Below are 16,243 nucleotides of genomic sequence, written 5' to 3' on the forward strand. Positions count from 1 at the left end.
TTTTGCAGCCGTGGTCAAAATACATGTAAAGGAATCAAAATCAGTCACAGAGTTAAACTGTTATACTTTGTCAGTTGCACACAAACACATACAGCAGAACATTTCAAGTGGCAATAACTGGAATGGAAGCCCTGAGTGTCGTGATATGAGGTAAGCCCCTTTCCTTGTCGGATAATCCACCGCCCAGAAAGCTGCTGCAGATGGAAGCATTCTAAAAAGGCCTTATAATACCAAGCTTATGTTGTCTCTATCTCGTGTTCTGGGCCATAGCAGCACACTCTGTGCTGCTCTGCAATGATTTAGTGGGTTTGGGGAAATGGTGGCGCAGAGGGCAGGGCAATATGTTTTTTTCCCCCTTTTCACTATGCTGAAATTTCTTTCTCTATAAAGAGATACTGTACATGTGTATGCAGCATATCGTAACTGTCAGACTGAAACCTTGTATCTCCATATAATAATCATATGTTTATATGAATAAATAAATTATTGCCCTTTTTTCTACTTCCACGTATGACAGTGTCGCACAAAGGTAGCGAAAACAGCAGATCTACAAGCTCACAATGTGGCGCACCGTAATTTGTAGAAGTGCTATTTTCGCAACTTTTGAAAACTTTTAGACATTTTCGCCTAACCCTAATGACAATTTTTTTTTATAATGCCCAAAACACGGACTCATGGTTGAATAGGGTAGTCTCTGTGGATTTTTATAAATATTTAACCAATAAAGTATTAACACAAGCTTGTAACTAAATAATAACTGCATTGGAGCCATTGGAACACATGTAAAAAAAACAAAAACAATACTGCTTACACTCATGTTATATTTTTAATGACTGTGATGAGGAAACGGCAACATTTACTTTTGAAGCAGATATTCTTGTTTACACAGTGAAAGAAAACAGAATAGAAGGTAATGAAAGCGACAGTGTTGCCCTGGGCACATGCCAGCATGACGAGGGCTCAGTGACATTTAAAAGTACCAGATGAGTCCAAGCGATGCCGCCTTGTGCGGCTTGCAGGGAAACCCCACTTGACAGACAAGGCAGGTTAGTAGAGGTATTTAAACTGTCAATCTGTCTCTTTGACACTAATTCACGGCATGAGGTCTCCGTCAGCCACAGGAATGAGCAGAACTCCTCTCTCATCCTAGTATCATAGCTTATTCTGCCCCCATATAGAAATATTGGCCTGAGAAAAGAAAGAAAAACTATTTGCTTTACTTGAGTGACTAATTTAGATCTCATATTTGGTATTTGTACAAGAGGAAAATAAAGAGAACACAATGATAAACATCGTTTATCGTCGTTATTTTTCCATAGTATCTTCTTTCTTTTATTTCACAGTAAAATCAAGAGTGTTCATTTAACACCGAGTTTAATAATTGACCTGTAAGGATCCATACATTTTCTCCCTTTGGTTCTTCCTCTTTCGCCTACTGTATTTCTCACAATGGCTCTTGCAAGCTCATCTGTGCACCTGTTAGTTCCCAATTCAAAAGCTCAAGTTAATGTTTTCATTAGTCCCTGCATAATATAATGGCACTTGACATGGTGTAAGTGATGGAGGGGCAGGGTGACCTTTCCCCGTTATCTTGCCAAGCTGTTGTTGAGGCCGTGTGGTTGTCAGCCTGCCACAGGGAGGCAGAGAGGCACTGCTGAGAACAGTCATTAAGCACGGAGCAAAGCCAGCGCTCGGCACCGCTCGCCACTTTTGATCTGCACATTTCAATTAGATTTCACATCAGGACGCCTGCCTTCTCTCACTCAGCACCTGCGCCCTGCCCGCCCGCCTGTCTGGATGGCAGGCAGACTGGCTGGCCCGCCAAGCTGGAGAAGGAAGCAAGAGGAGAGAAAATAATAAATTAAATGTTCTCTACCTGCTCTGACATGGATGCACAAACGCACGTTGACTTTTAATGAATCATAAGTACTGTAGCTGTTGGGTGAAGTGTTAGTCTACCTTGTTTTCTCTGTGTGAATGTCATTTGAAGTGGAACTTCCAAATATATTTTGCCTGTTGCTGGAAACCCAGTTCCACTGATGGAAACTGCATCGCTCCTACTTAATCCAACTGGTCTTTATGTTAAGCAGATTTATATTTGGTTGCGCACTGGTGTTGTGCCAAAAATAGCAGATCTGCAAGCTCACAACTTACTGCAGCACTCCCCAGCATGACGTGTTGTGGCTTGTATATCTGGTCTTTTGCGTGCGTGACACCCAAATAAGTATAACTTATTTGTCCACTGTGTAACAGTGGTTTTCCTCTTGTGAGCTCCCACTCACAAGGCATGTGGAATCCATCCCACTATTCCAGATGTGCTCAACTGCATAAGTCCTTGGTTCTCTGAGAGCTAAGCAGCACTGGGGGTTTGGGCTAGCTTTATGCTGAAGCAATGACTTTGCCACAGCACAGCACCTTAATTTACCTGCTATTTGAGAAGGTTTCATTGAGGTACAACGCCCTCAGTAAATGTTCCCAGCACTGCTCTGGTTGATAACATGGGAGTCCTACAGGCAATGGTGGATATGAATATCCCCTCAGAGCTACATGAAGGGAGATCTTATTAAACTGGCCTAAGCCAATGGAGTTGAGCTCTCTCTGCCAATCAAAACAGTCACTGAGAAAGAACTTATCTTTCACCTTAATGTCAAAGGCTTGTAGATAAAGGAACAACCACGTGATCATTGGCCAGTGTTTTCTCACAGCAAACATGGTAGGGCAAACTAGCCTGAAATGGTGTTGTATTTGTCCAGATAAGGACAACTGTGTGTGTGTGTGTGTGTGTGTGTTCTGTATTCTTTACAATGTTATTAATGCAAACATTATTGACATTGGTGTGAAGGTTATGATTTATTTATTTTTGCTCTTCTGTGCTTATCATTGCACATGTTTATACGCTTATAAGATACTTTTTCTTCTGCTCAGAGCAAGTAACCTTTTACAGCCACTTTAAGAAGTCCACCATTTCATCAAAGCTGATGCTGTCAGTTGTGCTGTTGGATAATCTTCACTAAAATATGTTAAGCCATTTTCTGCAAAGCCGTTAACATGTTGTAGAGACCAATGTATGCACTAATTTATGTCAGGTTGACCAGCCAAAGCACGGGAAAGGAAAACAATCAATAGCCATTAAACCCAGAGAGCAGCAGTTTAACAGACCTTAGATAGTAGATGAGTGTCCTCTGGGCCTTAAAGATTACAGGTGACTTACAGCTCATCTAACAATCACACTAACCCCTTCATGAATTCATTATAGATCTGTTGGAAGACCACTAACAAATGAGAGTTCATGGTGTGGGAGAGAAAGCAAAGCAAGCCCCACAGGAAACTAGATAATTGCCCCGACTCCCGTCGCCAATTTTCAAGGCTTGTGTATTATTTTGAGTGTGGCCGGAAAGCGGCTGTTAATTTGCGCAGGCTGCCTCAGCAAAGTGCTTTCTGATCCATGATTGCATGTGTTAATGTTTCAGTTGGATATTGATTTCCTGGCGGCCTTTTGTGCACTGGATTTATCCGCCTGGCTCTCTGGCAAGCGCACCCCTCCGAATGTTTGATTAAAGTTCAATTGACTCTTCCAGTGAAGGGGCGAGGAGCCATTTCACTCCCTATTTGTAGCGCCAAAGCTCTCCCCGACATGTTCTTTTGTTCCTATTCAGCCGCCTGCCACCCAGGCAGCCACCAATGCACTGATCCTAATACCCCTGCATTCAGTGAGCCTCCTAGCCTAATCCTGGGACAGACACAGCCATAGCACAAACACACCCGGCCAGCTATAAAACCTGGCATGGACTGACACACACTGACTTTTTTTTTCTTCTGAGATACTTCTAGGGCCAATAATGAAAATGTTCCGTATCTTTTTTTAACCCTTTGATACGTCACAGAATTTCCATCGCTTTCATGGTTATGTTACTGTGTATTTTTACAACCTAATTAATTAATCTACATGCTGTTATCTATGGTATTTTTGCCAGTTTCCTTAACAACTACTCTTGTTGTTGTTGCAGGGGGAGCTAATAACCTTTTACTATTATTGGAAGAAGACCCCAGAGGCAGCCAGCTCGCGAGCTCACCGCCGACACCGCCGCCAGCCCGTCTTCCGTCGCATCAAGACACGAACCGCCACCACTCCCGTCAACACTCCGTCACGACCACCGTCCAGCGAGTTCTGTACGTATACAAAACGCTACACCCCATATTTGACGGGGCAGAGCAGAGATGTGATCTTAAATCAGTGTTTATGTGTGTTTAAATGTGCATTTTCTTTTGCTGTGCTCTTCCAGTGGACCTCAGTTCAGCCAGTGAAGATGATTTTGACAGCGAAGACAGTGAGCAGGAGCTGAAGGGCTACGCCTGCCGCCACTGTTTCACCACCAGTAAGAGAAAATATATTCATTTTTGATACAAACATTTGAATAGGTTTTGGGGTCATCATGGGGGCTCAACCAGTTAATGCATTGATCAGATAATAGCTCTATCCTAAAATCGAATTTCTTGGCACGACTGAAAATTATGGTCTGTCCCTCAGTTTGTTTCCAAGGTTTACATAAAATAACAAAGTGTAATGAGTGGTTCTGAACACATGTTGCAGGGCACTATGTTTATTCTCACTCTAATAGGTAATAAAGCAGACACATTTAGGAATATTCTCACTTAAATACGTAGGTTGAAACACGTGCAGGGTAGTATCACACAGACCTGCGTGTCTCCTCGTGTTGTGATGGGGATCAGTGTGAGACCAGCATCCCACTGAGCTGTCTGACAGATGGGCATCAGAGGATGTCAGGACTAATTTGATCAAATCAGACATGAGCCCACAGCTCGTTCACTCTCTCCACCTCATTATCCTTCCCCTCTCTCAAACGCAGCTGCCTCCAAATGCCACACCCCACCCTCCCATCAGATGATGCTTAACATGATTGCCACCAAGACGAGGGTGGCTAATAACCAGGGCTATGTTGTACTAACTTCCTGGTCTTGGGTTTGATACCTGAAGATATGACATATGGTGATAGTGAATGATTACAGTATGCAGGGTGTAAGGACAGAGTACCTGCTGATATACTGTTATTCACTGTACTCACAATAAACATCAGTTTGATGTTGAAAATAACATAAGAATGTTCACTGGGATTTTGCTAACTGTGAAAACGTTTATTATTTTAACTCTAATCTACTCTAATCAATATTACTTTTAGATCTCAGCTACAAATTTGCTTTATTTCCAATTGAACAAATTGTCTCTAACATTTCTACCTATTCCACAAGTCTAGACAATAATACATTTGATCTATCAGTTGACAAAGATAAATTAACTTTATTCCCGATTGCAACAATATTGCTGTTGGTGTGAAAACTTCTATTGTTTGTATTCGCTAAGTCTGGTGGTCAATACATCTATTTGATGTCAAAGATAATTAGTGTGGTTGAAAGGGAACTCTCATTCAAGTATTTTTCTCTCTGAAACTGTAAGGGCTACAGTTACCACACTTGGTAGAGAGGTTCACAGTCCAGAGACCTACGCAGGAAAACAATACTTGCACCAGTCGGTCTCATGGTGGCGCTATAATGGCCGACTTTACACTTGAACCGTATGTCGTAGAATCAAAATCTATTTTCCCTTGGATTCCTTGGATCACGACGCGTTTCCCTATATAGGCCACAGCCATTTGCGTTGAAGTAGATTTTTCGCCATTTAGAATTTTATCCGAAACACACTTTTTGCTCTTCCTACAGATTTTGGCACACATTATCTCTATGTGATAAAAACGCATCACATTCTGATAGTCCATACCGTTCGGCCGTTATTGGCTTCCGTCGAGCTCTGGTCCCAACGGCATGGGTGTGAACAAGGCAACCATACTTGCAATTTCCCCAAATTGCACCTTTCTAGTTGAACAGTATTCCCTATTGAACCAATATTGTTATAGGTGTGGAAACTTACCAATTCACTGTCAGCATTCTACAGATCTGAATAATAACACATGGTATCTGTTGTCAGATTCAATAATACATGACTGTGAAAACTTTGCTACATCTATTGTTTTGCACTCCTCTGCTGGTATCTCACCATTAGCTTTGCCGTCCCCTTTCCTCAGCCTCCAAGGACTGGCACCACGGGGGCCGGGAGAACATCTTGCTGTGCACAGACTGTCGCATCCATTTCAAGAAGTACGGTGAGCTGCCCCCCATCGAGAAGCCCGTGGACCCGCCGCCATTTATGTTCAAACCTGTCAAAGAGGAAGAGGATGGACTCAGCGGGAAGCATAGCATGAGGACCCGACGAAACCGAGGCTCGGTGCGTTTGCCCGCTAAACACTCCTCCCCTTTTCATCCCACCCCTCTGTTTTACACCGCCATCCTTTTTGAGTTTTCCCTAGACAAAGGGTACAAAACATGCATGCATTATGTATATAGGATTGGAAAAAGTACTATATATATATATATATATATATATATATATATATATATATATATATTAGGGGTGGGACGATATGGGTACCTCACGATACGATATATATCACGATATTAGGCCCACGATAACAATATATATCACGATATTCGACGATGTTCGATATATTGCGATATCACGATATTCGACATATATTGCAAGAAATTTCACCAACGATATATCACGATATCTGAAAATATCGATATATTGCGATATCACGATATATTGCATGAAAATTCACCAACGATATATCACGATAGTCCTTGTATTCAATTCATAAACACATAAAATAGCACCAAACAGTTCAAAATCATCATTACACAAATACAGAGTAGGAAAAACAACGTATCACAAACTTTATATATCGATATTTTCCTGCAGGATATCGATATATCGTCCCACCCCTAATATATATATATTATTTTTTATTTTTGACGCAAACAATGTTGATTCCAGAAAATGACCAGGGGGCGGGACCTAGTAGAATACTGTATCATTTCTATCGCTATTCTTCTCACAAACACAAAATGGGTAAAACTGTTGTTTTTGTTCTGACCTTTGTGGATCCTCTCTTGCCGTTTCAGATGTCAACGCTACGTAGTGGTCGTAAGAAGCAGACGGCCAGTCCCGATGGCCGAGCCTCACCCACCAACGAGGACCTGCGCTCCAGTGGACGCACCTCGCCCAGCGGACGCACCTCGCCCAGCGCAGCAAGCACAGACAGCACCGACAGCAAGACGGACTCCATGAAGAAACCCGCAAAGGTACACATGGTCCGGGCTGCTGCCCCTTGAGCATCTTTAAAGAACTATTAGGGATGATGTCTTTTTGTAGGCCAACCCAGAACGTACCTCCCTCCATAAGGTTCCCATTGTAGATTTTCTGTGGAATTTCTGTATAGATTTTTTAATCAATTAAGAAAATAAGCTCTTTAGCAAATAGAGGCTTATTATATTAGCACATTTTGTTCAACAAGATCATCTCCACAAATATTTTTTTTTTAAATGAATTTGTAACCACACAGTCAATTAATTTAAGTTAAAAAAGCAAAGAAAAGCACATAATGGCTTCGAAATTCATGGCCCCTATTAATTGCCATTATTCATAGAACAGAACGAACCTCTTAGGCCTACTATGTTAGCTAAGGTAAAAAATCATTGGACAATGTGGCGTGGGAACCCATTACAATCTCACTTCCGGGTTTTACGACTACAAACTATTTGAAACGAGTCAGATTAAGTTATTACGCTATGCTATAATGTCTCTTAAATCTCTTCTTTTCATACAGAAAATTAAGGAGGAGGCTCCCTCACCTATGAAGAGTGCCAAACGCCAGCGAGAGAAAGGTGCATCGGACACAGAAGAGCCCGACAGGGCTAATGCCAAAAAGTCCAAGACACAGGTGAGATCATGGCTTAAATGTTTTTGTGTGCATGTTTCTATAAGCATTCATAGGAATCCAGTTAGTAAAACACGTACCCTTCCGTCTCCGCCGTCCACCAGGAGCTCAACCGACCAGACTCGCCGTCAGAATGCGAGGGAGAGGGAGAGGGCGAGAGCTCCGACGGACGCAGCATCAACGAGGAGCTGAGCAGCGACCCCAAGGACATTGACCAGGACAACCGTAGCTCGTCTCCCAGCATCCCCAGCCCCCGCGATAACGAGAGTGACTCTGACTCGTCTGCCCAGCAGCAACAGCTCTTGCAGGGACAGCATCCCCCAGTCATCCAGTGTCAGCCGGGGACCTCTGCGTCCTCCACGGCCCCGACCCCGCCCACGTCCTCGGCACCTTTGCTGCCCCCACAGGTTTCCCCGACAGCGCCCCCTGCCTCTCTACCTCCCCAGCCGCTGCCCCAGGCCAGCCCGCTGTCTCTCATCCAGTCAGGAGCGTCCCTCCACCCTCAACGGCTACCCTCTCCACATTCACCTCTCACTCAGGCTCCGCCCCCTGGGCCACAAGGCCCGCCGCAATCATTACCAAGCTCGCATCACGGCCCCATGCCTCCCATGCCCCCCATGTCCCCCATGTCCCCCATGTCCCATCCGCTGCAGGCAGGCCCCTCCTCACACATGCCTCACCCTCACTCCATGCCTCCTCAGGGCTTCCCTATGGGGCAGTCTCAGGTCCCGCCTGCGTCAATCCCTGGCCATCCCCAGCCAAGGCCACACACTCCTCCCTCACAGTCCCTGTCATCTTCCCAGAGTACAGGTCAACCTCCAAGGGAGCAGCCCCTGCCTCCCGCCCCTATGTCCATGCCTCACATCAAGCCCCCACCCATGACCACGCCCATCCCACAGATGCCCAATCCACAGTCCCACAAACACCCTCCACACCTATCGGCACCTCCGTTTCCTCAGATGCCTTCCAACCTCCCTCCGCCACCTGCCCTCAAGCCTCTCAGCTCCTTATCCACCCACCATCCTCCATCGGCGCACCCACCTCCACTTCAGCTCATGCCCCAGGGGCAACAGCTTCAGCCTCCACCAGCACAGCCCCCAGTCCTTACCCAGTCCCAAACCCTCCCTCCATCGTCCAGCCATCAGCCTCCCCCAGCTCCCCCTCTACCTCCCTCCGCAGTGTCCTCACACCCCAATGGGCCACCACAGCCTCCATTCCCCCCTCATCCCTTCAACCCCGTTCTACCTCCAAGTGGCCCTCCCCCTCCTTCGTCAAACTCCATGCAAGGCTTACAGCCCCCATCCTCCTCCTCCTCGGCTCCCTCCTCCTCCATCTCCATGCCACTCCCGGCCTCAGTCTCCTGTGCCGGACCGGGTCCCTCACTCCCACCTGTTCACATCAAAGAAGAGCCTCCGGATGAGATGGAAGAGCCAGAAAGCCCCCCACCTCCACAGAGAAGCCCTTCCCCCGAGCCCACTGTGGTCAACACTCCCAGCCACGCCAGCCAATCAGCACGGTATGCCTAGCTTGAACACTTAACTTCCACTCTCCGCAGTATCAGTAAATAAAAACTGCTGTGCTTAAAACAGTCTGGTCTGGCCACGCTGATTAGCCTTCCAACACATTAACAACACAGACTCACATCTAAGTTAGAACGGAAGCCTTTCATGTAGGAAGCAAATTGAATGTCCGCAGCCAAACAGGCATTGAAAGCACCGATTAGCCTTGGGCTGTAAGTGGCTGATGGTTTGGAATTATCCACAGTGGAGAGTAGAGAGATTAATTACAGCAAGATGTGAGTGAACCAAGCCATCTGAATATAAGTATCTGGAGTTGCCTTACGCTTAAGTGGCTCGCCTGCCAATGAATAGCAATGTGGCTCTTCATACATAATTTGTCATAGCAACAAAAGTGTTCATCAAGGGAGTTTGTTTCCTTTTGAATTCCCTTTGAATTGTCAAACATCCCACAAGCCATCAACCTTTCATTTAGAGTTGTAGGATTTGTCTATATGTAACATGCTGATCACCAGACTGATGACTGCATGCTTTGTGTTTGTCAAACCATTCTGACTGTAGGTTTTACAAACATCTGGACCGGGGGTACAACTCTTGTGCCAGGACAGACTTCTACTTCACTCCGCTGGCTTCATCCAAACTGGCCAAGAAACGAGAAGAGGCTCTGGAGAAGGCCAAGAGAGAGGCCGAGCAGAAAGCCAGGGAAGAGAAGGAGAAGGAGAGGGAGAGAGAAAAAGAGCGAGAAAGAGAACGGGAACGAGAAAAGGAATTGGAGAGAGCTGCGGTGAGTTTTTTGGGGTTAAATTAATGTCCTCTTATTATATTTGTCTGAGTGTGCTCTATTATGTAATTTTTAGTGAATAAAATTTAATTTTGTCCAATCTGTATGGTGGAGTATGTTAATAACTCCACTAGCTTATATATAACTTATACAGTTGGGGTGGTTGTATTTGGGCTCTTCTATTGAGACATTGAGACTAAAAAATTGCAGCACTTTCGCAGACGAACCGGGTTCAAATCTGTGGTAGAACAGGAAAGTTACATAGTGCAGCTTTAAAATGCCTTATCTTTCTCAACACAGAAAGCCAGTTCATCCCACGAGGGCAGAATGGGCGACCCACAGATGGGAGGGCCCGCTCACATGCGGCCACAATTCGACGGCCCCCCCACCACCATCGCTGCCGTGCCACCCTACATCGGCCCCGACACCCCCGCCCTGCGCACCCTCAGCGAGTATGCCCGCCCTCATGTCATGTCCCCATCAAATCGCAACCATCCGTTCTTCGTCTCGCTCAACCCTGCGGACCCATTGCTGGCGTACCACATGTACAACGCAGACCCGAATGGCATGCGAGAGAGGGAGATGCGCGAGAGGGAGATGCGCGAGAGGGAGATCCGGGAGAGGGAACTGCGAGAGCGGATGAAACCGGGCTTCGAGGTCAAGCCTCCGGAGATGGACGGCATGCACCCTTCCACGAACCCCATGGAGCACTTTGCCCGGCACGGAGCCATCTCGTTGCCACCTATGGCTGGCCCGCACCCCTTCGCCTCTTTCCACCCGGGCCTGAACCCTCTGGAGCGTGAGCGGCTCGCTCTAGCAGCAGGGCCCCAGCTGCGGCCGGAGATGAGCTACCCAGAGAGGCTGGCTGCCGAGAGGCTCCACGCCGAGAGGATGGCCCAAGTGGCCAACGACCCCATCGCTCGCCTGCAGATGTTCAACGTCACACCACATCACCACCAGCACTCGCATATCCACTCACACCTCCATCTGCACCAGCAAGACCCTCTGCACCAAGGTGGTGAATGTCTCGTATGTCCCCCGGGTTCTGGGGCCCACCCGTTAGACCAACTGGGGGGTGGACCTCACTTGGCCCGATTCCCCTACCCACATGGTGGCATCCCCAATGCGCTGCTCGGCCAGCCGCAACATGAACATGAGATGCTACGCCACCCTGTCTTCGGTAGGCCCTCAAACAGTAATATATTAACCCATTAAGACCTGAAGCCGAATCTACAAAATGTCTTCTAAATCCCAACAGTATTCTGAAAAACATGTTTCTATGTCAGTGGTGCTCAAACTTTTTCATGTCAAGGACCCCCAAAACGATTTGAATTTGGCCGCAGACCCCCCCATCTCAAAATATTTCGTTCCAGGGACCCCCAGAAGCAAAGATTTGAGTTTAAAAAATGTTCGCTTTAAAATAATATATATTCAAAGATTTGCACACATTTTCAAGATTTTTCAAAAATAGCAGATCTACAAGCTCTTAGCACGGCACTCGGTGCCGTGCTACGAGCTTGTATATCTGCTATTTTTGAATAGCCAAAGTGTAAAATAATTCTTTTTAGCTCAAATCATAAAATGACACGGATGCGTTCCAGGTCTTAATGGGTTAAACCAGTCCAATTTATTTGGATATAATTAGCTATGCCATTCCATGACTAAATTGTGTGTGTGTGTGTACTTTCCAGGTACTCCATACCCACGGGACCTAGTACAAGGAGGTCTTCAGCCAATGTCAGCAGCCCACCAGCTCCAGGCCATGCATGCCCAGTCAGCTGAGCTACAGAGGCTGGCGATGGAACAGCAGTGGCTTCATGGCCACCACCATATGCATGGAGGACCTCTGCCTGGCCAGGAGGACTACTACAGGTACTGTAGGTGAATACACCTGCAGAAACCAGTACAAACGGAATCCACAAAAAAATACAAAATCCTTTAAATGTATATATTTCTTATTGTATTTTAAACAACCATTCTGAAAAGAAACGGGTATTAATGTCGACATTTTGTTTTTTGTTGTTGTTCCAGCCGGCTGAAGAAGGAGAGCGACAAGCAGTTGTAACCAGCCGAGGGGAGGCGGAGCTTCACAGGTGCACAGGAAGTTGTTACAAAGACGGTCTTTGCAGAGGCACTCAGAAGGTCCTCAGAACAATTTCAGTTTTGCCGAACCGAAAAGGACGTCACGAATTCTTCTGTCGCTTTTTTTTTTGTTTTGTTCCTATCATGGACTTCTTTTTATTATAATAATAATTATTATTTTTGAAGACATTGACTTTCTTTGGTATATAGCCAGTAGTGACAACGTCCTCAAGACTCCTGCATGTCAAGCTTCCCTGACGTTTTTTTGTAGGTGCTAGAACAAGACACTGTGCTTATCAAAACGACAACAAAAAAACGGTTGGACCGTTTTAAGGAAAAATTACAAGTGCTATCTTAAATTCAACATTTATTTTAATACATTGTTGGAGGTTTTTTCATAATTTTAAAGAGAAGCTGCAGCATGGCGTTTTTGAGTCTGTAAATAGTATATATAAACATATAATTATTATTATAATTATTATTATTACTAGGTGTGGACTCCGAACCAAGTCGTTTCAACCTCCAAAATATATTTGTTTTTGTTTTTTTAAAAGCATTATCCCTTGTTTTAAGAGGGGAGCACCATGGCATTATGTGAGTGAGCAGTCAACAGTTTGTGAAAGTGTTGCAGTTCAGGTGTGGAGTTCCTCTTGGCATCGCTGTGTACACGTAATATTTTTTTTGTCTCTGTTAACCCATAAAGCTGTCACATACACATCCCCTTCATCACATGCCTATGACAAGCACCCAAAAGTTGAAATGTCTAAACTCAGCGTTGAGGTAATGATTTGTAACACTTGAAAAAGGTAACTAAATAAGTCACTGAGGCTTCTGTGGAGTGTGTAGTACCACACTTGAGCCATGGGAAAAAATATATATATTATGTATGTATTGCACTGAAAGAGTAATCGTTAAGCTCCATCAATTGGGTTTTTTAATCACTATACATAAAGATCAGTATTTAAGTCAGCAAATGAAGAAAAGTTTCATTAGAATTTTACAGAGAGTGAATTTAACCGTTGGACTTTACAATTTCGGCAGAACTTAAAATCCGCTAAACGGTTTCACATTCTTTTAAATCTTATTGGTGAAATGAATTGTATTATCTACTATATTGGGAGCCAAATGGGACTTTTAGATTGGTTATGGTTTTAAATGTGTGAATGGCTGAATCAGTGCTAGAACAATGGTTTGGCGTCCCCTTACTTTGACCTGGTTTAGCCATCCATCTTTTGTTTGTTTTTTGCCAGGTCATTCCAACTCGACTGTAATAATGTTCACTGTGACACTACAGGGGACCCGCCTACGTGTAATAACTGTGGAGAAGAGGATAGATGGTGGTGGACTGCGTTATGTTTTCCCCCCATTGTTTTCCTCTTCCTCAGTTCCTTAGAGATACATACAGCCTCCTGGCCTCCAGGGGCTGTGTGTGTGTGTATGTGAGTGTGTGTGAGTGTGTGTGTGTATGTATGTGCGTGTGTGTGTGCCACTGACTGTTACGAGTAGTGTTCACCTGTCATGCCAGCGTATGTCAGCCCATTTTTTGACTTCTCTCTGGTCTTGTGGCCGTGAGATGTGAACTCTTTGTTCCATGCACTAAAGACCTTCTGACTTTTCGTGGATACTGAGAAAACTGTGGCTAAATGTTTGTTTTTTTTGTACCTGCTAAAACACAGGCTCTACATGTATTTAAAAGTGGTCATATCTTCCATTTGGGGTACCAGGTTTTAACATTTGACAACCATGTTGGATGCTTGCAACTTAATCCAAGACATGCCCCCTTAAAATAAGTCTTGCAAGCCCTGAGAGAAATCTGTCACTCCATTTTGCCATCTTCTGCCTGTCCCTGTCTCTCGCTTCTGATGTACTCCTCATTTGCTTTTGCCTTGTTTCCTGCCTTTTGGTCCCTATTTTGTGTCTCCAAAAACCTTTGATGTTAAGTGTTGTCAATGGTTTAGCTTCTTGTTTCAAAGCGGCAATAGCAGAATGTAAATTCTGACTGCTAAGATTTATATATATACTGGTATCTTGAAGCTTATTGTATATATTAGTAGTCGCCATGGGATGACACAATGTAAACAAAAAGTAGAAATAATAAGAAAAATTGTGAGTCCTGTGTTCTCTCCATTTGAGTATTTTGTAATTTTTTTGAAAAATTTGTGGAATTAAAATAAACGACTAAGTTACACCACACGATATGTGTTTGCTTAATCTTTTCTATGCACAGCTTTGTGAACCATAAATCAGTTAAGTGTATTTTTCAGCAAATTCTTACCCTATAAATACTGCGTTGGATGATGGACTGCTGTATTCTTGTGACTGGTGTTAGCCTTAGGTAGTGCATACTACTTAAACTAGGCAGCCATGACATGCAATAATCCTGTTTCGAAGAGTAAACACTTTAAAGCGCCCACCAACTGGAAAACACTAAGGAGACTGCAGATACATATTTTATGTCTGTTCTCTCATGCCTGCAGAAATACAATTCTTCAGCTGAGTATAGGGACTATGCTAGCAGAACTTTTTTGTTGACCAAAGGAAATATGTGACAAAAAGCATAAAGGATTGCGGTTATCACTCTTCCAATCTCCCATTTCCTACAGTTTTACAAATGCTGTGCTTTGCAATGCCAGCCCAGCTGTAGCAGGTACTGAATCTCAGCTGAATATTGCCTGCCTGTTACGGTATAATAACATCAAAGCCTAGCTAAGCCAGAAGGAACACCTACTCAAGCTGAGATGCCTTGCTATCTGCAGAGCAGGGTTGTCATTTCATACTCCCCCTGTGGGTGTGTGTGTGTGTGTGTGTGTGTGTGTGTGTGTGTGAAGAGGGGGGGAGTGATAGACCAGCAATCTGTGATGGTGTGCCGCAGCGATGGCTGTCATTTTGAGAGGGAGCTATTATTCCTGTGCTGCTCCCTGAAATGATGCCCTGTCCTCTGGAAAATCGAGGTTCCTCGGAAGCTCTGTGCCGGGGCTGTCATGTGACGGTCGCCTTGTAAAAGGAGGTGCTGCTATGTTGTCGCTGGCTTGCCTCACCTCCCCATAAGACACAACAAGACGTCAGAACCGAGCAGCGCTGGCTGGTTGAATAATTCATCTACCGATCCTCCTCCACACCAGCGATGGGAGCGACTGTGACTTGTGTCAACTCAAATCCTTCTCATAATGCTGTGTGTACGCCTCAGGCGGGCACACAAGGATACACAAGTCTCAAAAAATCTGGTCCTCCCGTCTGAATACCAATATATCTTGTGCTGTTCACAAGGAGGCTATTGTCTGCTGCATGCAAGCAATGTTGGACACAGAACCGCCACCACCACCTCCTCCTCCTTTCCTTCTATTTCTTGTCCTCCTCTCCATTCTTCCTTTCGCTCCACTGGGCCTGGCGCTGAGTGTTATTCTCAGTGGCAGAGTGGAGCCTACATGCTATTAGCTCGTTCAGTTGGAAGGTAGTGTTGTTCCTTCAGTGGGTAGCTCGATGGCTGCCCTGTAGCCGAGCCGGGCCATGTTTATCTAAAAGGGGCTCTGTTGACATTCGGAGAACAAATCTGCTCCTCCGGTATGTACTGTACCTCCTACACAGTATGAATCAGATTACAGGACACATGATACCTGGTCATATTTATCTCTGGTTCTCCTCTTCGTCCATAATAAATGTGACATTTCTCGTTGCATGTCTCCTCACAGGTGTAGAATGTAAGACTAGTTGGATATCATCTGTGCTACATAATTCTGTAGATACTGGAATTAAATGCTTTCGAAGGGGACTCATTCATCCAAACCCATCTGGACTGGCCAGTTAAACAGGAATATAGGGGAAAGCATGCAACATGCAAGTTGAAGCATGCCTGTTGCAATATAATATCCCATAAATTGTGCAGAGCTGTATGAATTTGATACGTGCCTTAAAAGGTAATACATCTAATTAAAGGCGTTTAACATTCAAATAATGTGTATGCACACAAGGAATGTAATGGAATCTATATTATTTAGGTCATCTCAGGAACAATT

The 16,243-nt window shown here is 44.8% G+C and overlaps 1 protein-coding gene across 6 annotated transcripts in view; it reads left to right on the forward strand.

The window, feature by feature from the left end:
• Positions 1-14,423, forward strand: part of rerea (arginine-glutamic acid dipeptide (RE) repeats a) — a 168,399-nt gene extending 153,976 nt beyond the window's left edge. For 3 of the 6 annotated variants that reach the window (XM_080445839.1, XM_080445838.1, XM_080445842.1), the window contains 10 exons: positions 4,008-4,170; positions 4,284-4,376; positions 6,099-6,298; positions 7,036-7,215; positions 7,740-7,853; positions 7,955-9,366; positions 9,929-10,151; positions 10,449-11,328; positions 11,840-12,029; positions 12,180-14,423. In XM_080445839.1, the coding sequence (XP_080301965.1) occupies positions 4,008-4,170; positions 4,284-4,376; positions 6,099-6,298; positions 7,036-7,215; positions 7,740-7,853; positions 7,955-9,366; positions 9,929-10,151; positions 10,449-11,328; positions 11,840-12,029; positions 12,180-12,213 (3,489 nt within the window). In that variant the 3' untranslated portion in view covers positions 12,214-14,423. The remainder of the gene's footprint in view (positions 1-4,007; positions 4,171-4,283; positions 4,377-6,098; positions 6,299-7,035; positions 7,216-7,739; positions 7,854-7,954; positions 9,367-9,928; positions 10,152-10,448; positions 11,329-11,839; positions 12,030-12,179) is intronic. The other 3 variants (XM_080445840.1, XM_080445843.1, XM_080445841.1) reach the window with 2 other exon arrangements.
• The last annotated feature ends 1,820 nt before the right edge of the window (positions 14,424-16,243 follow it).

Source organism: Gymnoscopelus braueri, assembly GCF_963280865.1.
Source record: "Gymnoscopelus braueri genome assembly, chromosome: 12".
NCBI classification, from domain to species: Eukaryota; Metazoa; Chordata; class Actinopteri; order Myctophiformes; family Myctophidae; genus Gymnoscopelus; species Gymnoscopelus braueri.